Source organism: Agelaius tricolor, unplaced genomic scaffold, assembly GCF_023055355.1.
Source record: "Agelaius tricolor isolate 1412-34295 unplaced genomic scaffold, bAgeTri1.0.p SCAF_4, whole genome shotgun sequence".
NCBI lineage: Eukaryota > Metazoa > Chordata > Aves > Passeriformes > Icteridae > Agelaius > Agelaius tricolor.
This window is the reverse complement of record NW_027269264.1, coordinates 12189393-12216404: the sequence shown is the minus strand read 5'-3', so window position 1 is coordinate 12216404 and position 27012 is coordinate 12189393. Positions and strand designations below refer to the sequence as shown.

Sequence of the window (27012 nt, the reverse complement as noted above, 5' to 3'; positions counted from 1 at the left end):
CTTCTGTATTTCATGGTGAGATCCACCGTGTATGGCTGGTTCTCTTTCCCAAATACCAGGTCCACTTTGTATAATTAATTGTTTTGATCTTTTGTGTTTGGTTCCTGGAACACTATCCAGTCTTTCTTTGTAGCATCGTTTGATCACATTTCACACAACCGCTTGTGCCTTTTGATTCCAGCGTCTTGCACAGCAGAACACTACCGGATGATAAGGGAATTATTTGCTTAAATAAAATGTAAGGTTAAATTGCGACGGAAAGCGCACGGCAGGGACACGCAGGCAAAGCCCGCTCCGCAGCAGCGCCACAGCCTGCGCGGCGGGCCCGGTGCGGCCGCGGCCGGGTCACCCCACTCTGCGGAGCTGCCCACGGGACGCCGCCATCTGACACTCGGTTCCTCGCGGTCCGGAGCCCGCCCCGGCATCCCCGGCGTGAGGCGGGCCCATGCGGGGAGGAGGCGGTGCCGCGGGGCCCAGCCAGGGGCGAGGAGGAAGCGAGCGCTGTGGCAGCGGCGGGCGGTGGTTGGCCAGAGCTGCTTCGCCTGAAAAAGCTGCCGAGCCGGGCGAGAGCCGCGGGTTGATACCGCTGCGGCCCCGGCGGGGCGGTACGGACTGAGCCCGTCCTGGGAGCATGCGACGGCGGGAGGAGGAGGAGTAAAGAGCCGTGGCAGCGCCTCCGCTGAGAGCGGACTCCGGGAGGAAGATGGAGCCCTTTCCCAGCGGTGAGTACCCGGGCGGCCGTCGGAGCCCGGGACGGGGCCGCGGGGCCTCCCGGCGGAGCCGCGTCCAACGGGAGCTGCTTGCCCAGAGGAAAACGAGAGGCTTCGTAGTGTTGCTGCCCTCGTTGGTCGCGGCTTGAAAATTGTCTCAGGTTAATTAGGAATAGGTGTCTTGAACGACAGAGGTGAAAGGAGCTCCCTCGCTTTTTCGGCGCTGTTGCGCTTCTCACTGCCCGGCCGGGGTCTCACTGACACTGGGAAGGCGGGGCCACTTGAACACCAGGTGTACACTCGCCGTGTGTGGCACCACCGAAGGAGCCTTATAGGTGTCTGGAGTTCCAAAGCCATCATGATTCTGATGGGAAGTAGGAACCAGACCCCCTGTTCATGGCGTTTTCCTGATCGGGGCATTCTCATGAGAACGTACCCCCAAACGCCCCCCCAACCCCCCCCCCACCCCCAACCCTGAGCGGAAGGAGAAATAAAATACAGAAGTATAAGCGGTGTACGAAATAGTGTTTCAGGGTGTTCCTGAAACCCAGAAAGCTTTCAGAGCTGCCCATGCATTGACAGAAGTGCTTGAAATTCCGACGTGGTTGCATATGCTCAGAGATAGGCATACGGGAGCGTTTGCTGGCATCGTGATACAGCAGTGTGTGTGCATCCTGTGCTTGTGCCTGAAATGAAGCCATGAAAAGTCCGTGTTGCTTCTGCCTCTACTAATAGTAACACATTCTACCCGTCCAGGGCAGAGGAGGAAATGAAGCTCTCAGATCAAACTGAAACTGAAGTATGTTTGGTTAGATTCACAACCATGGCCAAATATGGAATTAGACAGTGGATAAAACAACAGCCTTCCTGCTGAAAACGCAGCACTTTTGTTACAGGTGGGATTTGGTCTGTTAAATGGCAAGCATGTTGGATAGCCATCGCTAAAGTATCAGGTAGAGTTTGCTGCATCGTATTTTAAAAAAAACCCATGTGCCAAAAAATAAATTTTCTGTCTCGTGGCAAAGGAGTTGGCCCTAAATGATCTTTAAGGTTCCTTCTAATCCATTCTAAGGTTCTATGAACTATGTTGTGAATCTATAAATATATCTTCACTGCCCTGCATCCCTTGTTTTGAAACACGTGAAATATCCCCTGCCATTGGATGCTGCTGTTTAGAATGTGAAAGAAACTGAAGGTCATGAGCTCTGGGCATATTTTGGTGTTGTAACTCACAAGAGTGACCTTTCCCCCCCCCCCCCCCTTTTTTTTCCCCCCTCTTTGTATTGTCATGCTAAAATTACAGTTTTTACAAGCAGTTGATGTTTCAGTTCTCTAGTTAATCCTGGCCTTAGTGTAAGGTCTTTCAGCTACAGCCTATTTCAGTCACAGGGTTGCTTTCTGCATTCTTGTATGCATCATAAAAAGATCTTGTCTTTAGGAGTAATGCAGTTTGGGGGAAAATTTCATTTTGAAGTCATCTTGCTAAGGCCATTCCTTTTCAAAGAGATGAAATGTTGTTTTAAAGGTCTGTTTGGCATAATGCTATTGCTGCACTGTGCAATAAAACATTTTAAAAATTCTGCTCCATGCAACTGGAAGAAATGCACCTGTGGGCTTTAGCATGTACCTTAAGGTGCCGAGAAGCAATATTCATGCAGCTTCCTAATTTTGTTCCCTGAAATGAAAATACTAAAGATCGTGGTAAGACTGAAAGAAAATTTGGAGCTGAAGTTGGTCAGTAAGTTTCTTCCTGAGGGCTGGCTCTGCTGGAATGGATACCACAGAGAATATGCAAATATTAGAGCAAAAATGTTGCACCTTATTTCTGATGATGTTGGGGCATATTTGGTACTCAATAGCAGCGGCAAAAAATCTGAAGTGAAGAGGGTGCTTACATCATTGGCTTTTTGAATAGAATTTTCATTTTCATGCCTGGTGGTCTGGAACCTTTTGTAGGCATCAAATTTTCCAAATAAACTGGATTTTTGTTTTGTCTTATACAATACTTATGAGTTCTGTTTGTGAGTCTGTGTTGACTTCCTGTGCAAAGCGCAGTTTAAATTGAGAAGAAAGCATGCCTATCACAGGAGGCTTACAATATTATACTTGTAGATCTCTTAGTTCTTCGGGGTTTTTACCCTTGTAAAAGGTGGGGAAGAGGGAACAGACTGGATCTTAAGATTTTGCAAAAGCATTTTAGTTGGATTCAGAACTCTGATACCAATTGGGCAAACTAGCAATGAGACAATTTCTTGGTTTTATTTATGGAAGTAGAGCTGTGTCTGAATGAGTATGTGTCTTAAAATAGACTTTAAGGCAGCAAATGTACTAAAGTGGATATAAATTCCAGCTTTTCTAGTTCAGTATTTGGTTGGAATTTTTTTTCTTAAATAAAAGAAAAAACACAGTCATAATGCATTTCAAAAGTCAAAGAAACCTTTATCCTTTCCTTGAAATCCTAGTGGCTGTGCTGAACTCTTCACTGTCTGAATAGCTTCTCCTGGGGAAATGCTCAGATAAAGTAAATAAACTTAGGTTTTGGTGTTTTTTTTTTTTTTTACTTCTTCCCTCATCCCTGCACTGTAAACTTTGTTTGGGACCTCTCTGAAGAGATCTAGGCTGTGTCTTCCTCCCTTCTTAGGACTTTGGGTGGTGATGGTGTATGAGGTCTGTAGCTCTGGAAGAGCAGTTAATTGCATATTAATTTTTAGCACCTGGAATAGCTGAGTTAATCACAGGATATCTCAGGTTGGAAGGGAACTATAAGGATCAGTAAGTCCAACTCCCTGATCCTCTCGGGACTACCTAAAACTAAACCATGTAACTAAGAGTGGCACCTAGAGATTCCGTGATCTCTGGTAGGCTTGATGCCACAACCTGTTCCAGTGACCAGCCACCCTCTCAGTGAATGGAATGACATTTTCCTGATGTCCCATCTGCACTTCTTCTTGAAAGTTATGAATGCTATAAAGTAGTAAATGCTCCAGAAATGGTTACTGGTAGGATTTTTTTTGAGATGGATTCCTCTATCTGCATGACTGCTCTTAATTTGAGATTTTTCCCCAAGAACAAATAATCAAAGTTTAATTAAAAGCTCATGTAAGTTTTGCTTATTTGTTGCACAGAATTTTTCCACCCAAGATGTATGGTCTTCCATTCCTTTGAATTCTGCTCTGAATCAATGAGCAGAATTTTTTTTTATTTTGACTAGTCATTGGTTACCTAAACAGTTTCACTAAAATGTAAAGAAACAAAAAACCAAGTGAAAAAAGTGAAATACAGATTAAAGGAAATATGTGATGTAATTTTGAACATCTGTATCTTGGACATCAGTACAAATTATTTTGCAAGTCTTTTGCTTATTTTTTAGATTGTATGTGTTTCTGAAAGGTCATTTCATAATTTCCTGTTTAATACATTAAATATGTCAATTCTCTACTTGACAGGGAAAAAAGAGAAGTGAGTTATTGCAGAGTTTCTCATTTAAGACAGGTGACATGCATGAACTTGCAACTGCAGATGGGATAACTTGTGAGGATCTGAAGTGCAAATAACAATCACTTTCACTGACATTCCTGAATTATTTTTATCCTTTTCATACACAACAGATGCAATCTTTGATATTAATTACAGGACTAAATTGATGAGCAAAATAAAAAGACTCTCATGGGAAGAAGTGGGGGGGTTTTTGGAAAGTAGAAATAAAACAAGTTAGGTAAAGTTCTTTACAAAATGAAAATGTTATTTGCAAAGTCTAGTTATTTCAGGTAGTTCTGTCAATTCTAAAATATTTTTATTCTTTGTGTTAATTTTTTTCAGTACAGAAGTGTACTGGAGGTTGCAGGAGCATGTTCCTGTGTGCATAGTTTTAATTCTGTTGGGGACAGCAGGCATAGCCTTGACTGCCAATGTTTTACAGTGTTGTGTCATGGAGCAGAAGGGTTCCTGTTTGTCTTAAATTGTTACTCAGTCCTAAACAGCAGATTGAGTAATTTAATTTTTTTTTGTATAATGGTAGATAGAAAACATCAAAGAGGTCTGTTCTTAGTGTCTTTTTTTCTGCCCTGTGGTTTGCCTATCCCATCAGTTATTACTGGAAAAAAATACTGATTTAATCTGTTCCTGGGTGTGAGTTTTACGTTATCCAAGTGCATTGTGCTGGGTTGTAGTTTTCCGCAAAGCCATGTTGTAGTATCTGTGCTTGTGTTCCTGTGTCAGCTGAGCAGAAACCTGTTTTTTCAATGTTTTTGATATGTGTTTGCTTTTCCTGATTCTCTGTGAACTCCCTGCCAAGCAGTGGATGTTCAGAAGGGGAATTCAGTTAGTTAAAGAATGTCTGAAGATGGGAGTATAGGTGCTCATTATTGTTCATTTGTTGGTATTTTTCCATTAAGCAGTTGGTCTTACACTTGCAGAATGAAACCATGGAGTATCTCTGTGTGTTTACTTCATAAGTGAAAAACAACGAAAGCTTATGCTGACCTCAGTATCTACCTGTAAAAGTATTCCAGGACTGTCTTGTCATCTTTTTTGGGAAGATGATGTAAAGTTGAGCAACCATGTTTCACATTGCTGGGGCTACGTGAATGCTGCATAAAGCCCTGTAACAACTGCCATAAAAATAGTACAAACAAATAAAAGCAAGGATAAACCACCTCTGTTTGTTTCACTAGTCAGAACACTTTTTTCATATTAGATGAGCATTGGTGTAACAATTACGTACAAAGAATTTATCTTTATTTAATGTATCCTCTGATTAAAGCAGTGATGAATTCAGAGAATTCAAGTTTTTCATCTTTTACTCAGTGATTTAAGAAAGTCCAGTGAATTTCCAGTTCTCCTGCACAATGTTTTTTTTCATTGAGTACAAAAGCAAAGATTGTGTAGAAGAGCAAAAACATTGAGATTTCTTTATGTTTGGGAGCAGTACTATTCCTTTGTCTATCAGAGAAATATATGCATGGTAGCTGCTGCTTAGACTTCTGTCCAACAGTACCTTAAAATAAGATCATATTAACTTTTAAAATAAACCAGGATCTTGTGTGATCTGGGTTTTAATTGCCTCAAAGTATTTTAAAGAGTACATATATACCTTTTGAAGTTGTGTTTTGACTATTTATGATACTGCTTTACATAGTGGAAGTATATTAACCTTAAAATGTAATAATCACGAAAAAATTGTGTGCCTTCTTGCACACAGAAAGATGGATACTCCATCTTTCTGAAGAAAATTTGGAGTAAGGAGGGGAGGGAACATGTCGGGAAAACTCATCCAGTTGATCAAAGAGACAGGAATTTCAGGGTAATATGGTGTGTTGGGTTCTGGGCAGTTCGTGTCCCTAGGGCACAGCTGATCCTTTATTGCTTCATGAGTGTTGTCTCAAAATAGATGTTCAAGGAAGACCTTAGAGCCAGCTCTTCTGGATTATTTAGGGTACGCAGTAGTCTGTTGAAGCAGAAGTCTTCTTTACCACATCAGGTGGAGAGTGAAGAAGTGGAATCCTGATTCCACTGAAACACAAGATGCTTTCAGTCAGTTGTTTTGTTCGTGTGGAAATAAGGTGAGTTTTGATTTTGGGGTTTGTTTTTTATTCCAATCAAAACTCCCACCAAGATGTTTGGAGGAGTGTTTCAGTGTGCTTTACTAAGCATAACTGTGTGCAGAGAGCTTTCCTTTGGTTGTAATCGCTCTGACATTGAAGGAATATATTCTGTTAACTGGAGTTCTTGTGTAACAATACTTCTACCACAGTGCCATTGACTTTTATGGAGAATTGATTGTGTTCAAAACTAAGAATGTGCCTAATTCACCTACTATTCTAGGGCCTAATGGTGATTTTTATTTAAGCCTTTCTGTTGTATATAGTTTCTTCAGTAGCAGTGAGCTGGTAGCACATTAGTAGAACCACTTTTACTATTTTTCATGCATGAAAAAGTTCTGACTTGTGTTAGTGGGAGACCAAAATGCTTTGATATGCTTTAGAGACCTCATAATTCTGAACCTGTAAACTATTATAAGAGAACAACAAACAGTAGCTTTTTAGAAAAATGTGGCTGTGAATACAACATATATAAACTGTCAGTTGCTGTCCAAATCTGCACTTTTTATCATTGATGGAGATATTAATGAGGGCTTTAGTGTCTCTTTTGGAACAAAGGAATAATCATAATTGTGGATCATTGAATGATTTAGTTTGCAAGGGACCTCCTGAAAAGTGTCTGGTCTCTGAGCTTCCCACACCCCTCATGGTGATGGTTGTTATGATGATTTCAAAGTTGATATATGATACCTGGATAGGCTTTTGGAGCAATCTAGATTTCAGTATGTCTTAAGCAACCAGGCAGACACACTGCTACTTCTTTCTTTATCAATACCCTTTGTCTTGTTGTATTATGAGACTGAGAAAAATGTAGATAGATGTATTTTTGCTCCATTAAGATGATACAAAACTTAGTGTATTAGGCCATAACCTCTGGCCATTATTGCATCTTGCTTTCTGTGAACCGGACTACCAGTTACGGAGCAGTGAACACGTAACGTGTGCTTGTGACTGCAGATAGTTTGGGATGGTTGGAGTTGTCAAGTGGGTATTAAGTAACAGTAGTAATCTAGAAGGCGTATCGGGTTGCCTCTGTAGAGAGTGTTCAAGACAAGAGGATATGATTCCATTCATTTATTGCTAAAAGCAAACAAGGGAATGAAAAGATTAGGCAAGCATCAGTTTGTATATAGTCTGTCAGGTTCTATACCTAACTGTTAGATGTTTCAGAAAACTCTCAAAAATTTTTTTTCTTCAGAACAACTGGTACCAGCAGAGAGATGTTTTGTATTCTCAGCAGTGATAAATGAGGTATTTATCAGACATGAAATTAATGGACAGGTGTTGTGAAGAGGATTGTCAGCAGTTCTGAATATGGGAGTTGAGTAGGTCAAGAAATCTGAGACACAACTTCCTGTGTGTCTCTTAAGATTCAGGACCTTTTCATTAGACCCCTGTGGTTAAACATTTTATGTGATTTTAATTGCAGAATACACCTTTGGTAAGACTGGAAGCAGGAAACTAAAGCAACCATATTCTGTAATTAAAGCCAGAAACTTCTTTCCTATCCCATTTTTTGTTCAACCAGTGGCTGAGGATTGAACACTGCCTCAACCTTGTGGAAGGTTTTCCTTCTCAGAAGTATCCAAAGAGGAAAATGTAATTTATAACTACATCCTCTTTCCTTCCCTCCATTTCCCCTGCATTTTCTCATAGGAAACCTAACTGGTACCAGATTTAAACTTGAAAATCTATGTTAATGTGAACAGACCTGATATCGCATCTGTTGGATATCGAAATCCAGACTAACCTTGGTTTGGTTAGCCTTGAGTTCTCCTCTTATTTCCTCATAGCTCCTCATCGCTAACGGACACCACCTTCCGTTAATTTCATGTCCAGTAAATAATTATGACAAAAATAAGTTACGAATTTTTACCAGTTGTATAGGTGGAGTATTCACTAAATGATCTATTCACTTTTTCCCCTTCTATCATATTTTCTTTTTGTTGATAACATAGAAGGCTCCATAGTATCCTGGCTATTTACATTTAAATCTAACTGGTAAATGGTGAAGTGTAATTGATCCATGTAGTTCTTCAATCTGAGGTCCTGACAAAGCAAATGCAATGGTACTTTGCTTAAAAATCAGGAAGAGAACCTTTTAGAAGGTTCTTAGTTTTTAGAGGCACCCAAGACTAATAAACACTGACTTCCTTGAAATTACACTCCTCGCTCATATTTGTTATGGCGACTTCAGATAAGAGAGGGTCTTAAAATGCGTAATCACACATTGTTTTAATTTCTGTTATACAGTTAATTGGCAGGGTTTTGTTCCAGTCTATGTACAGAAGCTTGTCACTGTAGTATTTATCTCACATTAATTTTTAAAACCCACATAAACAAGTAAAAAGCAGAAGTAGACGTTGGAGTATAGCTTGAAGAGGCGAGTGACCTTGTAAGGCTTGGAACTTGAGTTCCCTTGTGTAGTTTGGAGTGAAAAGCAAAATTTGTCCACCTTTGCAATACAGGAAAATCTACTTTTTTCAATCTACTAATTTTCAAGTTAGGAGTTTTTTTTGAGAAAGAAGGGTTTTTTTTTTTTTTCCCCAAAACCAGCATCTGTTTTGAAGACCTTTTGTCTGTTCATTAGAAGTCATGATATATACTTAACTATACAGATTTTTCTAAACCTCTACCAGTTATTTGTATCTTGAAATCAGCCCTTAAAGAGTGGCATATGTGGTTCAAGTCGTGAGCAGATGTTAGGTACTGTCTGTCTTTTAAGAGTATTTATTAAAGAGTATAACAGTATTTATTAAGATCATATGGAGTCATCATATCTGTTTGCATGTAGATGTTGACACTACAAAAAACAACAGACCCTCTTTTGTTTTACTGGAATCTGTGCCTTTTTTTAAATTTCTTCTTTCATGTTTTTTTAGTTGCATTCAGCATATAAAAGTATATATAAGTGTATATGTATCCAGTTTGGTCTATTAAAAATATGCAATGCATATGTAATCTTGCTGCATAGTGGGAATTAAGAACTTGCTCTTAGCTTACCTATTCCTTCTGTTCTGTCTCTAAAAAGCAGGCAAATCCTGTGGATAACTCAGATTCTGATAGCAGTGCTTCATATTGCCTAATACTTCTTCATTTGTTTGGGTTTTTTTTCCCATTGGATTATTTCTTTTTTTTGTCTGAATTCAGTAATTTGAGAGAGAAAAATGGTGACATCTATTTTGTAGCAGCCTAACCTTTCTTTTTCCCCAGAAATACTGTTCTCCTGTAAAGGTTCTTAAAGTAAGGTTTAACACATTTAAAATAACTGCGGGCATGACAGTTTTTGTTCCTAAATGCAAAGACTTGTGTTTTCCTCTGAGTGGCTGTATATTAACCCTTTACACTGACTATACCAGTAAGTAAAAATTCTGCTTAAATGTTCTTGTTGTAGGTAAACCCTGATAGGCAGCTAATCCCCATGTAGCCAAATGCTTAATTCCTTGCAGCAGGGTGGGGGAAAGAATCACAAGGGTAAAAAAAGGGAAAAGTCAGGAGATGAAGACAAGGAAAGCAAAAGCTGTGTACGTGCAAGCAAAAAGAAGCCCCAGCTCCAAAGTTGTAAGTGAAACCATGGTGAAATGAAGGCAAAGGGCTTTCCAGTAGAACTTGTGATTTCTGTGACATTCCAGTGGCTTGCTTTGTCTTTGTTAGCTGAGTAAAGGTTATAACTGTTTTCTTACTGCAGACAGATGCAGGTTTGAAATTACATGAATGACTGTACAGTAATTGTGTGCTGTCCTGCTTTTGTAAGAGCAAATAATTTTTCTGTGTAGAATTGAATTATTTTCTTGCTCAGGAGGAACTTATAATATATGGAATGATTAGGGAGACGTGGTAGAGAAGAAGGAAATCTTTAGTAAGAATCCTAGCATAACTAATGTGTTTGTGGACATGGGCTTTGTTTGCTGAACAAGCTTGTTGGAAGAGATAAGATAAGCTTTTCTTAATTCCCTCCAAACACAGAATTTTTAATGGATGAGTTGGAGACAGCCCAGGGCATAACAGTGCAGGAAGTAATTCACATTATAGAAGGAAGGGCTAAATTGATATGACAAGGAATAATAATAATAAGCAAACAAATTCTTGAAGCATGCTGAAATTATTATTATTATATTATATATTATTGTATTGTATATTATTATATATTATTATATTAAATATCATTATATATTATTTATATATATTTATATTTATATAATAATAATAATTATTATAAAATTAAAAGGCTGCCTTGTCAAAAGTCACCGCTTTCTACAATTCAGTAATTTTTAATGTCTGATGTGATGTATCTGTTGATACTTACCCACAAGATGAAATAGTGTAATGCAATATTTAAGTGTTAACACAGTGACATTATTCACTGCTTCTAGACACAATTTTGCTGAAAGTTTTGAAAACATGAAGATTTTTACTTGTTTTACTCTTATGTTTTACTTACACACTGTTCCCTAACAAAGTACATTATCTTTCAAAAATTAGATTTCATAAGTAAAGCTTCAGGATTTTTTTTTTGCCTGTAAATGTGTGAATTCAAATTTGAGCATGTCTTCAATTTAAGGAGTTGGGCTTGTCTCCTGTAAGATCCATGCAGCCAATCTTCAGAGTTTTTATGTTGAGTTCAGGATCCAGAAATGCCATGAGTAATTCGCTTTCATGAAGACTTTGAATAAATATAACTTTTTGCTTGATGTTCCTCCTCACTCTTCCTTTCCTCTGTGAAAGGGAGGATCAGACTACAAACACCACTGCTTGCCTGACCCATGAAAGCTTGAGGTTTTAGTTAGGATTTTGAATGGGTTTCCTGATATACTCAGACATTTGGCATGTGATCATCAACAGCCTGTACCAGTACCCTTATACGCTTTCTGCAAGTGAATTTCTTTGTCCCAAACAGCAGGCAGGTGGCAACAGGGGTTATTTACTGACTATGCTGTAAAACAATTGTCTGTGAGAAAAATTCAGCAAAACTGATTTAACTTATGTGGGGTGATATTTTAGAAGAACAGAAAAGCAATTTTAAAAATTAATATTTGTTGGTTAAGTATTTTTTCCACTTCAAAGTTTTTTTTTTTTTCTAATTGCTTCTTCCAAAATTTTGAGGCATTTCTTTTCAAGCTATGACCAGACAAGACATATACAGTGACAGAGCAGGGAGAGCTGGGAATTAGAAGAGCTAGGGGGGTCTTGTATCTTTGCATGGAAACCAAGGTAAGGAAGGAGGTAGTTAAGAGTTTGTGACTGTCGCAAGCTTTCAGAATAAGGAACTACACTAATTCCTGTGTTAACTGCTCCTGGAAATAGGCATACAGTCCTACAGTAAGTTAGTGAATGTAGTGCTCAGAGGAGGAGTAGGAAGAGCTTGCTCACATTTTTAATTATTTAATCTTCTGCTGGGTAGCAGCAGCTGGATGTCCAAAACTGCTGTTATGAAAGGAAAAAATGAGAAAAGAGGAGGATGAAAAACAAAACACTGTCCTCATTATCCTCAACACTGGTATCTGGGAAAGGATAGTGGGATGTGCTGAGGGGTTGATGTACCTGCTGTTAGAGTAAGTGGTGAGCTGAATGGGGGAATAGGCTCAGTAATGCTCAGAGGAATGTTTTGGCAGTTCCAACAGCTAGGAATACAGTATGGCATCAGCAAATAAATTGAGATGGTCTACAAATTGTACAATTCACTTAATTAGATTAGATTTATAGAATTTATACCTAATATTAGAAGTCCCCATGCTAAGCAATTGTTTATCAAATCATAGAATCATTTATTTTGGAAAAGACCTTTAGGATCATGGATTACAACCACTAAGCTAACACTGGCAAGTCTACCACTAAACTATGTTCCATGTGTCCTTACATACCTCCAAGGATGATGACTCTATCACTTCCCTGGCCAGCCTGTTCCAAAGCTTGATAACCCTTTTGATGAAGAAATTTTTCCTAACTTGAGGCCATTTCCTCTTGTGCTGTCCTTTACTACCTGAGAGAAGAGACCAACACCCCACCTCACTAGCCACCTTTCAGTAGGTTGGAGAGAAACTATGTAACGTGGAAAATTCCTGTCCTGCTTAACTGTCGTTTGTGTTTTTATGTGGTTTTTGTTTTTCTCCAGAATGTGTAGTTGAAATCTGGTGTAAAAATGGGAATTCTCTATATTGTATAGAAACTAGCGTAAAGTAACTTAACTCAGCATTTTGGCTCTAAATTTTCCCTTGTTATTTCAAGTCACTTAGATTTAGAGTGATTTACCCATTGATAGAGTAAACAAAAAAGAAATATCCTAAACCAGATTTAACCAAATAATAATTAAATTTCTGGATAGAAGACATTAAATCTCTATCCTGACCTCAGTTCCTTCATCATTCAGCAGTGGCTCTGTGAGTTGATGAGGTAACAACTTTAACCAAAGTTCTGCTTTGTTTTTATCCCTATGAAGAGAAACTGCTTACTGATCATCATTTTTTTTCCAGAAATAACAGCAACTGAATGTTTAAGCTACACTTCTTTAGGTATTTTGCCCCCAAGCCCATACAGTAACTCAGTCTCTCTGAGAACTGGTTATAGAAATGCAAATGGAAAAATTGCCTCCAAATTGTGGCTTTTGTTTTTCAACAAGAAATTAATTTTAGACTTCCATTTGCTTGTTTGTTTTTTCTTTTAAATAACCTACTCTTTACCCATATTTGATGTATTTGAACTGCAGAATCGTTATCATTATGGATATTTTCACACAAGTTTTGAATTGGACAGCTACAAAAGCAGAGCAGCTGAAAAGTGGAACTGTCAGTAACAAATAATTTTCTGAGTGTTTTTGTTGGTCTTAGCTGGAGTTTACATATAATGAAATTGGAAAAATTGCTCTATGAGCCAAGAAAAAAGGATCCACAAACTCAAGACACTGCATGACTGTTTTGGGAGAAATTTGAGGACGTCAAAAAAACTGCTACATAGAGGAGAGCTCAGATGAGATGCTGTTTTCAGTTGGACTTCTGAGATTCAAAGTAATTCCTCCCAGAAAAGATCATTGTTGAACTATCAAGTAACACCTTTATCTCTTTTTTAAACCTCTGTTTTAAAAAAGAAAAGAGAGGCCTATGTCTTTAAGAGCTGGTATCATTAGACAGCTGTTTTTAAGCATAGCCTTTGATTTTATTTTTTTATTGTCTGCATCAGCGATTTTCAGCACTAGTGTGAAGATAAGTTTGTGCTACTTATTCTACAACTTCAAGACCTATTGAGCCACTAGAAGCCTTTTGTGTTCAGTTAACTTTTGCTCAAACCTCTGAGTGTTGCTTCTGGCTTAACAGCTGTCACTGAAGGTGTCTACTCTCACTGCAGCCTAAGCTATAGGCCTACATACTAAACCTGTAGGCCAAGGGTTGTCTTGGAGCAACTTGCTTTAAATGCAGCTAAAATAAGAGCAAATATTTTTAGAGGAATTACATCAGTCCTGAAATAAACAGTTTGCAAACTAGGAAAAGCAATTTTAAATGTGTTAGATTTTCTTTTTTTTATAGAATGCTGCTTGCTCAGACTGTTCAGAAGAGCTTATCAGCAAGCAATGAATGAAAAATTCAAAACTAAGTTCTTTCAAAAGTAAATACCTCTCAGACAAAATCATATAGCAATTCTCCTAAACGTTTATAAGCACAGGTCTGATCAACTATTACTACCATTTTCTGCTAAATGTATAAAATGTCTGCCTTTTTTTTTTTTTTGCTTGATTTCAACACTTTTGTTCTTTTTTTTTTTTTAATCAATTTACATCAACCACTGTGCTGATTTTGACTATGCTAATGTACACAATTCATCAAGTAAAAATAAGACATTAGACCACAGCAATTAACAGTTCATACAAAAGGCAAATTTAATCCTTAAAGAATGGTTGCTAGGTAGTAGCAGGGAGCCAGCAGTACTGGGAGTAATTGCATGCTGAGCATGGAATATTGCTACCAAATAAACTACAGAAACTTTCCAAAACTGTCTGTAGCATTACTGATGCTACTAAATGTTTATTTTTCAGTGTGCCTTTTTTTTTTTTGTATGCAGAGGTTGTGAGATACAGCTTCAGATTCATAGTTTTTTTTTTTTTTTGAGGGGAATGGAATTGCATGTAAAGTTTGTCTGATTGATCATCACTTGTTTTGCATGTCTGTGACAAAAACTGTATTGCATAGCTCCGGTCTGGGTCCAGTCAGTACTGTACTCCTACTGTTAAACTTTCTGATTGAGCAGAGATAGGATGCAATTCTGCTTCTCCTCTTTTTGGAGATGGTCTGCTTTCAGATGTCAAAAGGTAATGCAGGTTCTATGTACTTATTGTTCAGGTGCATTGAGAGGCTTCAACCCATAGTTCTGGACTGGCCATGAACATTAAGATGACAATCACTTCTGCATATGAGTACATATGTTTGTTTATTTTGCTTAATTGCCTTTAAAAATTTAGGCTTCATATTAATACTCAATAGTGAGAAAGCCTGGCTTTGCTTTTCCTAGCTGCTGATGCTTCAACAGTGAATTATAGTTTAAAGGTTAAATACCAGTATGGTTGCTTTTAGCCAGTTGATTTAAATGTCTCTTGTATAATTGTTCAGATTTTGAAGTGCTTGCCTGAACAAGCAACCTGTCATAAGCTTTATTGCAGAGCTGCGGTTATTTCTGATTTGACCAGTAGGTTTTGAAATTCTGAGTCTGCATTCCAAACGTAACAGAAGGCTTTTGATAGCAGGAGGTTTTCTCATCGTAAGCACTTATTTGTAGACTGAGCATTTACTGGCATATACTGCCAGAGGTCAATCAATGCCAATTATTTGTATTCTTTGAGAATTTTGTGGTAAAAAATTAGATGTCACCTAGTGATGAGATAATGTCATCTATGTGTTCAAATCCTGTGGCAAATATCTTACAATACAGCATATAGACGGGACATAATAGATATATATGGATTTGAAATGTGCCTAAATAAATAGGGAAGTGTGACTCTGAAAAACAAAAAACCATATTGCATCAGTAATGTGTTGAGGGTTTTATTCTTAAAATATTTATCTTCCACAAAACTATTGATACAAAATACTGTTGGTTTTCTAAGTTGTCACTTCTGTTTCTTGATCTTTGGGTTTTTTTCTCATTTCATTTGCTGAAGTAGTTAGGTAGAGTAGAATGTTGCTTCCATCTCTGTTGGATTTTTGAAACTCATTTTTGTCATATCAGGTTATGCAGTTCATAAACAGCATTAGCTAAAGTTTCCAGCCTTATTTCATCTTTAGGTTTAGAAAGATGGAAGTTTATATCTAAGAAAATGTTAATAATTAATGTTTTAAGTGTCCATTTTCAAAGTCTACCAATTCAGATGTTTAGCTGTCAATTAAACTTCTTCTTTGCTGGCCATTTTATTCCTCATCTGTTGAAAAATTAATCTGATAGATAATTGTGTTTTATCTATACCCCTGGATGTTCTTATTTCTGTTTACTTAAAACTCTAATGCTGATCTGCAGTAATAAAAACCCTTAACTAATGATGTTTGGAACTAGTGATTTATGGTTTCCATTGAGGAAGTGATTGCACTTTCTGAAATATTTCTCAATTTTGGATTTCCAGTGTAGTATTTGGAACCAAATTTTCTTCAGAATGCCTTTGTATGCCAGTTTGAGTATCTGTGACAATGAATCTGTATTAGAACTCCCCTTTGGGCTGTCCATCTCTCTTCTCTCCTCTCAGACAACTTAGAACAATAACCAGGACAATAGTTACGTGTGAGGATAGGTTGTAAGATTTGGAGAAAGTCTCAAGCTATGAGTCCAGCATAAGGTGCACAAATTACAGTGCATGTTCCTTTCTGTCCTCTATAAAAACATTAATATTTTGCAGTTTGGAACGGGGGTGATTGATCTGCTGCTTCCTGTAAAGTATAACTGGTGAACTGCCATTAGTAAGAGCAGAGCCCAAGGATATAGTTTAAATTTTTACAATTCTGTTAAAATTATATTTTTACTAAGTAACTCAGCATAAGTACATAGATTTAAGTTATATGTGGAAGTTTGGTCTATGCTGAATTTAATTTAAAAATCCCCCAAACTTAAAAGAGGTGACTGAATACTATATGCTATGTTGCTTTTCCATAGTACTTCTATGTACTTATATGGCACATCAACACTTCTGGAATTTTAGATAGGACAATTCAGAGATTTGGTGTATTAACCATTTCTCTGTCTCTGCCCTCCTCCTATTTGCGGTTGAGGGTGCAGATTTGCATCAGACAGTTCAGGAAGAAAAGTGTAAACCTTTAATAGTGTTTCCAAATCCTTAGTGCCTCAGATGTCCTTAAGCACATTTTAGATGACTCTTTAATGTGAAAAATCACAGTTTTGTTTCTACAGTCAAGTCTAGTCTTTCTAGGAAAGAAAGGAGCATTAAGATTTTTTTCTTACAGTGACAGCCTTAGTGGTTTGTGGATTTAAAATATTGAGTAATTTTAAAGTCATATAGAAACTAATAATAGAAACACTTAATGTTTCTGAAAGCTTTTTGAATATTCATTGTACTTTTCTCCTATAGCTTGTTTTGTTCCTTCTTGTGTGCAAACTGTACAATGCAAGTACATCTGGTTTTAATTGAGTCTCATATTTCATCTTGTTCTGGTCACTAGCTTGACATGACTACAGACATAAGATATGTGTGAGAAATATCACTGAATAGGTATATTTTTGGTTTCCTCTCATAAATATAGATGAGTACTGTGCTGTGAATAATGTCTTAATATTTTCCCTAAAATAACAGATTCTATTATAATAGATAATAATATCTATTCTACAGATAATAGGTAGCAGGTATACCTATTATTTGCAAACTTTCTGGAGCCATGCCTGCACAAGTCATATTACCTCTTAAAGACAGTGCAATTGTAGCAAAAAACGTCAATACATCTGTCATGGCTAATAGGTTCTTCTAAATTTGTGCTGTTTCTAGCTTTTTTTTTTTTTTTTTTTTGGAAACAATGAGAAATTATTATTTCACTAAGCAAAGTATAAATTTTAAGTTACAGTGAAAGCATTTTTTTGATATCTAATTTTCAACCTTTGTTTTTTCTTCTTTTTCTGGGAAATAGTTGTACTAAATTTACTGCTTTTGATATGAGAGAAGGCAGTGATTCTATATGTGTCATTATTTCTGCAGAATTCCTTCTCTGGCTTTTCCCAGTGACCTACTGTCAGTACTGACAAGGACTAAACAACTTAAAGAGGAGTAGCATTTGTTCGGTTTTGTATCCATGGCTATGTATGAGTGACCTGCTTCAGTCGTAGCTACCGCATTTCTTTCTGCTTGTCCCAAAGACCAACTAAGGGAGAGAAGGTCAGGTTCCATGTACTCTAACCAGTCTTACTATTTTTACTGATGAGTTAAACATACATACAAGCATGCGTTTCTCTGCTTGGAGCGTGCTTACATGCCATACACAAAATATTTGCAAGTGCTCATAAGTGCTTCAGATAGTGCCTCAGAGTCCTGGAAACAAAGAATTTTATGCTGTTTGGCAAACATTAACACTGTAGAACTAATTCTCCAATTCCTAAGTATTAGTAGAGCCTTTGTTCTTCTAGTTTTGGGCTGTGTCACACAGTATTTGTGCCCAACAGCATCTTCTCCTCCAACTCACTTTACTGTCCTAGTGGTAAGCTCATTCATGTATTAAGAGTAACATGCTCTGATCTTAGTACCTGTGCTGAAACCTTGCAAGTGTTTCACCACTACTTCTAGCTGAGGTGGCATTGAGACAGGTAGATAAAGATAAAAAATACGTTTAAAGGGAAAAAATCCATCTTGGAGTTGATTTTTGCCCTGCTGAATGGCTTTAGCCAAAGCAACCAGGCTTTTAATAGGAGCAAATTTATGTGGTTTGTTTATGGAATTTGCTGTTTTGTCAGCAGCTGCTTCTGCCAAAAAAAGGGCCAATGCTTTTAAATTTGAACATAAAAGTTATGTATGCAAAACAGTATTATAGCTCTTAATAGCTAATGGCATTGTTAAACATCTATTCCTGAAATCATTGGGCAAAATTATTCTTTGACCTACTATCAGTGAGTTGCTTGAGAGCAAAACAAGTAACTTGGCTCATGGTTTTTCTGTTTTTCTTTCTTGACTCACAAGGCATGAATGTCTTGTTTTGGGCAGGCTTAACTCTGCACCTTCTCTCCTATTATTTATATGCAGCTGAAGTAGTTTACATTCAGTGGGAATCAGTTTTTATTCCAATTGGTTGCCACACTTTATACCCCTTTACAAGTTTGGTCTGGGTTTTGCTACTTCTGCTGGTACATGCTACCCAATAGTTGTTTTGCTCTTAGGTTATTCCAGAATTACAGAAAGGTTCTCACTTATTTTCAGTGGGAGTTTGACTGCTACAATGTGTCAGGTGTTACTGTAATTCCTCTAACATTTTTTCAGGTAAAATATATTATTATAACTTCTCACTATTTTAAGATCGTATTGTGGTGAATTTCAGTCTCAGAAAGAAGTAACAATCTGTCTGAATTGAATAGGATTGAATAGGATTTTTAGGGTTTTTTTAGTTTTAGCCTCTTAATCAGAATTGAGAAATTGAAAAATAAAATGCCTTTGAGCATTTTCTGCATATCTTTTAAAAAGGAATGAACTCAATTAATAAGTCACTTAGATCCATATAAGACTTTTGACTATTGAGATTTCTGCTCTGAGGTAGAATACCCAGACGTGATAGACATAGACAAAAGACTGCTGATTTTGTTTTGCAAGGGAAAAGTACATGCTTCTAGAGCTAAAAAGAGATATCAGTAGTATTACAGGAAGATACTGTCTCTGAAATATAAAGGAACAATTTCTTTGTGTTTTCTTTTAAACTTCAGGAAAACATTCTTCTCCTTAATGAGATTGGATCTCTTCAGACAGAATAAATACTGGGAGCAAATTCTAGACTAGTGTTTTACTTCAACACCTGATTGTTCTTGTAGGATCATGTGTCATGCTGAGCATGAGTATTGTGGTGATGTTGCTTCATAAGTTTGAGGACTGATTTGTGAGAAGTGAAGAGTGTTATGTTTTGTAGGAGCAAGCTGTGTGCTTGCCTTTGTGTCCTTAAGTCACACCACTCTTTACCACCTAGGTCGCATTATCAGAGCCTGTGGGGATTACATGGTCAAAGACCACAGTACATACAGCAAGCTCATTGTACTGTTGTCTTGGCGCAAACTGCATTTGAAGTTCTCATCCTAAGCATTCTGTCCTCTTCAAAGAAAATAATAGACCCAGCTTTTTACCATCCCTGAGTATTGTAATAAGGAGATATCTTGCAATAGATTTTTGGGAATCTGTGCTGTAGGAGGCAGCTGTAAAGAAACTTTCAGAACCATCAATTTTGAGAAAATATCCACCTTCCTTCATTTTTTCACTATAAGGAAGATTAGTTTTCTGGATTTGTCAATCATATAGTAGCTAACCTCACATCTTTTCTCAGAATTGTTTCTAGCTGTGAGTATTCATATTATTCACCATTAAATGTGATAATAGATCATGTATTGGGGAAGATGTTTAAAGTCTCTTGCTTTCAGAATAAAAATTTGTAGAAGAATTGTGTAAAATCACTTTTGTTTGGGTATGTTTAAGCTTTTAGCTGATGTAGCTAAAAGCTTAAGCTTTCACCTTTGGGCTCTTAGCATTTTATTAGGACTATTTAGAGAACTGCAAGACTCATTTCCAAGACTTTTTTCTTTTACCTCCTTGTTTACTCTCACACTAGACTTGTGCTTAGCAGAGATTTAGATTCAAGTTGCCATGCTTGATGGCGGATGGCTTTTGGAGCACATTTTAGCGGCTCACATCAGTACTTCCATTATTGTGGACTCATGTGACCGCAAATGCCTCTAGCGCACCTGCAATCTCTGGTATGACAGTGGTAGTTCACTGGAACCATGCAAGTTCTTTCCAGGTTAATTTTCCTACTCCTAAATTTATAATAATTTATCCTGTGTTATATTTGGAATATGAATTAATCTGCTTTGTATGTGTTTTAAAATGGGAATGTTTGCTGCTTGGCCATACGTGGTATGAGAGATGACGGTGAAATGTGATGCTTGCAATCATGCTCCTCAAGATGCTTCTTATTCCTTGTGACATGTTTCAGTTTAAGAATACTGGGGTTTTCCCCTTCATGTGGCTGTTTACCTCGTATTGTAACAGCTCATGGGCTAAAATTGAAATATCATGAAAGTTCAGTTCACTCACACTATCATGTTATCAATGCCAGTGAACCAGCAGGAAGCAAAGAGTTCAGAATTGATCTGAGTGTTAAAGTTTTAAACAAATTTTCTATGGTTCATCTCCTAAAAATGTGTTCTGTGAATAAAGGATAAAAAGATTTTATGTCAGCATAAATAGCTCTAGTAACCTTTTGATACTTGGTCTACATTCTTTCCAGTGGAGAGTAGTAGTCTGGTGATGCTTTTGATATGCAGTAAAGTTTTGATCTTACAGATTTTGATTACTTCCAATTTGTGCAAATATTTCTGTAGAAATTGCCTATAATTCTTGTTTTCCTAGAAATTAATGTCTGTAGGTATTAAAACTGTGAATTGTCTTGAAGCTAACTTCTAGTTTAACTTTTCTATCTTAGTTTTAGTTTGAGATTTTTTAGTTTAATTCTTTTTCACTGAAAAAGTTGTTACTACGTGCATGCGACTGAAAATACTGTCTTTAGAAGTAATTTACTAGAGAATAAGTTCCTCAAAAAGCAAACTGTACTCTAAACCTCAGAGCTGATGAAACCTACTTTCTGCTAGATTTATGCACTTTATCTTTCTCCTCCTTCCCTCTGCAGTGCCTCCCCTGTCTTCTACCTCTTTTGCTGGCCATGCAGCTGCACATGCCATGGCTGGGGTTGGAGCTGTGCACTGATTGACTGCTACCTTTTGGAGTGGTTAAGATGTGAGTTTTAATACCTGCCTTTTCTACATAGCAGATACAGATTTGGGTGTCTTCTACCAGCTGCTGGTTGTTTTGGGGTGGGATTTCATTGGGTCTTGAAGAAATTTGGTCTTGAGCCTGTTTTCAAATTTCATTGAAGCTAGTCAGCAGATTTTGAAAGCAACCAGCAGAGGTGAGTAATCAAGAAATTCTGTTAAAAGTTATAGTGAATTCTTGATTAACTGTTCTTGGAAGGAGAGGAATTGTAAAAGAGTTTCTGCTGCACAATACTTTCTTTCCGCATTTTTTTCCTCCACTAGTTTGCCTATAATTTAACTTCAGCTTTCTGTCTTCTGAATTCTATGTGGCCCCCAGTCTGACATGCAAGTGCACACGTTCCAGTGTAGAAGTCATGGTGCTAGACCACTGAATGCAATCACAGCCTGAAGGCTGGCATGTGAGCACTGTATTGGGAAATGACATAAGAATAGAAAATTCTGGAAGCTACTTTTGCCTAGAGATTGGAGCAGATGGCTTCCTGAAGTCTCTTCCAGTTTCAGATATCTTGTGACCCTCTGATCCTTTTCCTTCTTAGAGAAGGTAGATCCAAGTTTCACCAAACTCCCTGCTTTCATACATTTGCTATATCTCCTGTTCAGGTTAACTAGTACCTTTCTCTTACTGGATTTTTTGGGGAAGGATTTTTTAATTTTCTTTTTACCTTATTTTAAGGCCTTTTCATTGCTACAGCTACTGAACTCCATTCTTATCAGAAATTAATACAAGTTAGCCTACTTTATAGTAAGTTTACGTGCAGAGCAAAAATCAGCTTTCTTCTTCTGGAAACAAATAATGTGGAAGATAGAGGTGTGATGTGAATATTGGTCAGTTGACTGTAGACAGACGTGTCCAAAAGAGATTAGATTAAATTCTGAACCCTTTCAGTTGGGCAAGAGTGTTTTTTAGTCCCTTGGATAGATAGAACTGTGTCCGGAGACTGATTAGCTAAAAGATAACCTTTTGCATAAACAAAGATACAGAAAATACGATCAGAAGTTTGATCAAAATGTAACTGCATATTATAAAAATGTGATTTTAAAATTTGGTATGAATTTCAATTCCTCATTTATATTCACTGGTCCATTATCTATTAAGGACAAATTTTATGGAGGCAAACAGTCTGATTGGCACTGATTTGACTTCTTAGGTGTGTGGATTGTTTCAAGGATTATCTTAAATGAAGATGTCAATTAGAACTCTGACTTTTATACTGCTATTTTTCTGTGAGAAATATTTTTATTGTTTTTGCAATGTTTGTGAAAAAATTAAGTTTAAAAATGTCTAATGAATGTGTTATTTGTGTGGCTGCCCTCACATTGGCAGATTTTCTCCTCTGCTGAAGAACTCAAAAAGTAGCATATTTGAAACACTTCAAGAAGAACTGTATTGGCTGTTGTGCTTTACTGTGGAACATAAGAAATAATCCAACCTGAAGAATTTAGTCGAGTACAAATATAGTTTACTGAAGTAGAGGAAATGCAGCCAAGCCAGTGACATCAGTGGACTGGGAGAGCAGTGCAGTGGTCTAGCTGACCTCCAGTTATGGTGTAAGATGCTTTTGATTATGCCCAAGGAGAGCATCCTTTTGAAGATACTGAAAGCAAAGTTAGTGTAAGCAGAAAAGCATAGAAGTATTTCCAGGAAACAAACTTAGGAGATAAAATGGAAGAGATCTTGATGGTATACACTGTAAAGACGTTTTCCCATTCTGTAATTCCGTGAAATTTCTTGGAGGTGTTAAAATCAAGCCTGTTGTTCAAGACGTAATATATGGTCATTTCTTTTTCAGATCAAATCCAGTTACCCAGGAATATGATTGAAAATAGTATGTTTGAAGAGGAGCCCGATGTGGTTGACCTGGCAAAAGAGCCTTGTTTACATCCACTGGAGCCTGATGAAGTGGAATATGAACCAAGAAGCTCTCGTCTCTTGGTGCGTGGCCTTGGAGAGCATGAAATGGATGATGATGAGGAGGATTATGAGTCATCAGCAAAATTGTTGGGGATGTCCTTCATGAACAGAAGCTCGAGTCTGCAGAATAACATGTCTGCATATAGACAAAATCCAAATGGATCATGCTCAGTTCCCTCTACGAGGACCTTGGTGGTTTGCACAGTTGTTTTTGTGATTGCATTTTCATTAATAATAGTGATTTATCTTCTTCCCAAGTGTACATTTACCAAAGAAGGCTGCCATAAAAAAAATCATACAATGGAACTAATATATCCTTTGGCAACCAATGGAAAACTATTTCCATGGGCAAAAATTAGACTTCCTCCTGATGTTGTACCACTGCACTATGATCTTGTCTTGCAGCCAAATTTAACTACTCTGAAATTTACAGGCTCCGTAAAAATAGTGGTCAACATCCTCCATGCAACTCGGAAGATTGTACTTCACAGCTCAGGACTTAATATCACCAAGGCAACAATTACTTTGGCACAAGGGCAGCAAGCAAAGCCAGTTGAATTCCTGGAATATCCATTGCATGACCAGATTGCACTCATGGCACCGGAGGCTCTCCTTGCAGGACAGAATTACACTGTTGACATGGAATATTCATCTAATTTATCAGACACCTACTATGGCTTCTACAAAATTTCTTACAAGGATGAGAACTCTAAGCAAAGGTATGCCCACTAATACAGCTTCTCTGTTCTGTCACTTCTAGATTGTGCTTTGATAACAGAAGTAAAAAGGTTGCTTTTTTTATTGGACATTTTATGCAACTTATTCCTGTTGAGAAAAATCGGTCTTTTATCTCTTGATTAATCTACCTGAAAAATGTCTTTCATGGATGAGTTCCTTAAGTCAGGGCAGCCTCTCCTACAGTGAAATGTACTTCAGTGTGGAGGTTATAGGTGGTTGTAGTGTGGCTTTTTTGGTTTGTTAAATTTTTAATTTCTCTCTTTGGAAATTCTTCCCACATTTCTTGAGCCCTTAAGTCTCAAGGCAGGGACTGAGGAAACAAAGTCCTGTCCTCATAAAAAGATGCCAGGTTCAAGACCACCAGAGGAACCCAGTGGGGCCCAAAGGGATGCATCACACAGTCGTTAGGAAACTGAGAGATGTCAGTGCCAAGACACTCTCAATCATATATGAAAAAGTCACAGCAGTCAGGCAGTCTCATATGACTGGAGAAAAGGGAAACATCACACTTATTTTTACAAAGTGTAAATTAGTGCTTTTTATCGAGAAGATTGTTAAAAATTGGCCCTCCCTCCCCACTTTAGATGGGCCTTATGTTGGTCATGTGCTTAAGAGTGTTCATGCCTTTGTGGGCAAGTAACTATCCATGCAGGTCTTCTAGAAACAGTGTGGTGCCATAAAAAAGAGACAGGAAGAGCAGTGTGGGTCAGCTAAGCAACTTATTGCAGGCATTAAAAACATGAATTCCCATGAAGTAAGCAGACATAAGAGTGCAGTGGCAAGTGCAGAAGGCAAAAATTACCTAGGTGATTGAAATTCAGTGGATTTTTTTCCTTTTCCAATGTAGCTGCAGCTTTCTTTTCTGTTTGTATTTACTGTAGTAGAAAGAGAATGCTTAATTGTTCAAAGAGGAAAATACGACCCGTGAGTAATTTTTTGAGGTTTTGTCCCCCTTCAGTCCAGTGCTACCTGCTTTAGTTCAGGAACAGGGTGTTTTAACCTGTATGTTGAACATGTTTTAACCTGTATGTTTTTCAGTAAATCCTTTCCAGATAACTCTTCAGTGATTTCATCATTTTCACTGCCTTGCCTGCCTTTTCCTTTTGCAGGGGCATTGTCTCTGTCTGTCTGTTGTCTGTAGTTTTACAAATGCAGACTACTCTGATAACCTCTGTTGTTACTGTACTTTCTATATAAAACTCAAACTATCAATTGATTTTGGAAGAAAATATATTTTCTTTAGTTTAGTTCTACTTTCTTTTGAGTATTTTTTATATCATCACAAAAATACAAAGTGGCAAAATAACTCACTTGTTGCCCAAAGCAAAATAAAAAATAAATAAATTGGGCCTTATTTCTATTTTTATGCAGAATGGTTCTTTATTCTTTGCTTTTCTTCTGCACAATCTTGCAGTGAAACTGCATTAATTTGTCAGAGGAAAGAAAAGAGTAAGAAGTTAATAGCAGACATGCAGTTTAACCTTGTGAGTTGTCAGCACTGTGCCTTCTCAGAAAAGCTGTATATCCAAAAATGTTTGAATCATAATGCTGAACAAATAAACCACGTAAACTCTTCTGGGTAGTTTGGCAATAGGTTAAAAAAAAAGCAAGGAAGAAAAAACCCAAAATGTGTACCATCTTCTCCATGTAGCACCAGTAAATACTTCAATTAGTAGACTTGCTGAACTCTGTGTTGTCTTGCAGGTGTGAAAGTCAGAGATGCTCCCCATCAAAAGCTGTAATTTCCATGGCTAGTTAGTGTAAAAATACTGGAGAAGGAAGATAGACTCCTGAGAAGTTGTCTTGCAGTATTAATAGCTGTTGGATTAGAGACAAGACAGTACATGAACTTGGACAGAATCTATCTACTAGCTAGCACAGGGAGCAGGCATACAGTTAGATGAACTGTGGGAACATCTGCAGGAAATGGCCTGGCAAGTAGATGAAAAGGCTCCCTTGCAGTCCTATCTACTGCAGAGGTTTCCACTCTTATTTAATAGGCATGCTTGCTAATTTAATTTTCCAATCTTCCTTTTGCTCCCTCTCTCTGGAAACTGGCTGGCTTATATTTTGGCAATTGTTTTGTAAGTGGATTATTTTAGGTGTATTCTTCTTTGTTCAGAAAGCGAAAAATAACCAAGAAGATTACTCCTCAAATAAGTATGTTACTGGGTTTTAAAGAAAAAATGAAAGCGAATGAAACATTTATTCTGACTGGCCCAGCCAGTCTTCAAAAAGTTATTCCCATAACAATCTCTTAGAATGTTTGGAAGGGAAATGACTCTTCTATCCTAACTAAACTGACATTTATGCTTTTAATAATTCTTATTTTGATCTTCTCCACTCTTCCCATTAGGTGGTTTGCAGCAACTCAGTTTGAACCTCTGGCAGCAAGGTCTGCTTTTCCATGCTTTGATGAACCAGCACTTAAAGCTACTTTTTTAATCAAGATCAAAAGGGATGAGAAGCTTTCCACTCTGTCAAATATGCCAAAGGTACCTGCTTTTGTAAGGGCATTTTAGTAGAGCTGCTGCCTAGGTAATCCATTTCAGTGTTTATTGCATTAATGTCTGGGGGATTTACCTGAGTGAGTAAGCTATAAACTGACTTTATCAACTGTTTTGTTCTCAAAGACTTGAACTTTGCAGAGAAAACACTTGTTCAATGCATTGCACAGTGTAGGATGTTACTGAGAGACAGTTGAATGACAGAAGGATTCTGTTGAAATTAAATGAACTGTTATTTTGCAAAGGCTATGTTGGTCTCAACAGCCCTTGAGGTTTGCTTTTGAGTTTTCTGTGTTTACTGCTGCTGCACATGTGCAGAGTACTGGAGTACCTTCAGCAGTAGTTTGTGTAATTAGCACCAGTCTATGTGAAAGATATGCCTGATCTTGAAGGATGTGCTTCTGTGGCTAAATGAGGGGAGGTGTGGTATGAACACAGAGTCAGCTCCAGAATGTGAATAAGGAATCTGACATTCCTTCAGCTAGAATTTTTCAGACAAAATCTTTTAGGAGCTTATCTGAATTTTATGGTGATAGTTTATGCCATTATGCCTT

General features: G+C 37.5%; 1 protein-coding gene across 2 annotated transcripts in view; it reads left to right on the top strand.

The window, feature by feature from the left end:
- Window positions 1–283: 283 nt before the first annotated feature.
- Window positions 284–27012, top strand: part of LNPEP (leucyl and cystinyl aminopeptidase) — a 50502-nt gene continuing 23773 nt past the window's right edge. The window contains exons 1-4 of one of the 2 annotated variants that reach the window (XM_071424597.1): window positions 552–722; window positions 21157–21263; window positions 23092–23932; window positions 26308–26446. In XM_071424597.1, the coding sequence (XP_071280698.1) occupies window positions 23115–23932; window positions 26308–26446 (957 nt within the window). In that variant the 5' untranslated portion in view covers window positions 552–722; window positions 21157–21263; window positions 23092–23114. Of the gene's footprint in view, window positions 723–21156; window positions 21264–23091; window positions 23933–26307; window positions 26447–27012 lie in introns of both variants that reach the window. The other variant, XM_071424596.1, reaches the window with a different exon arrangement.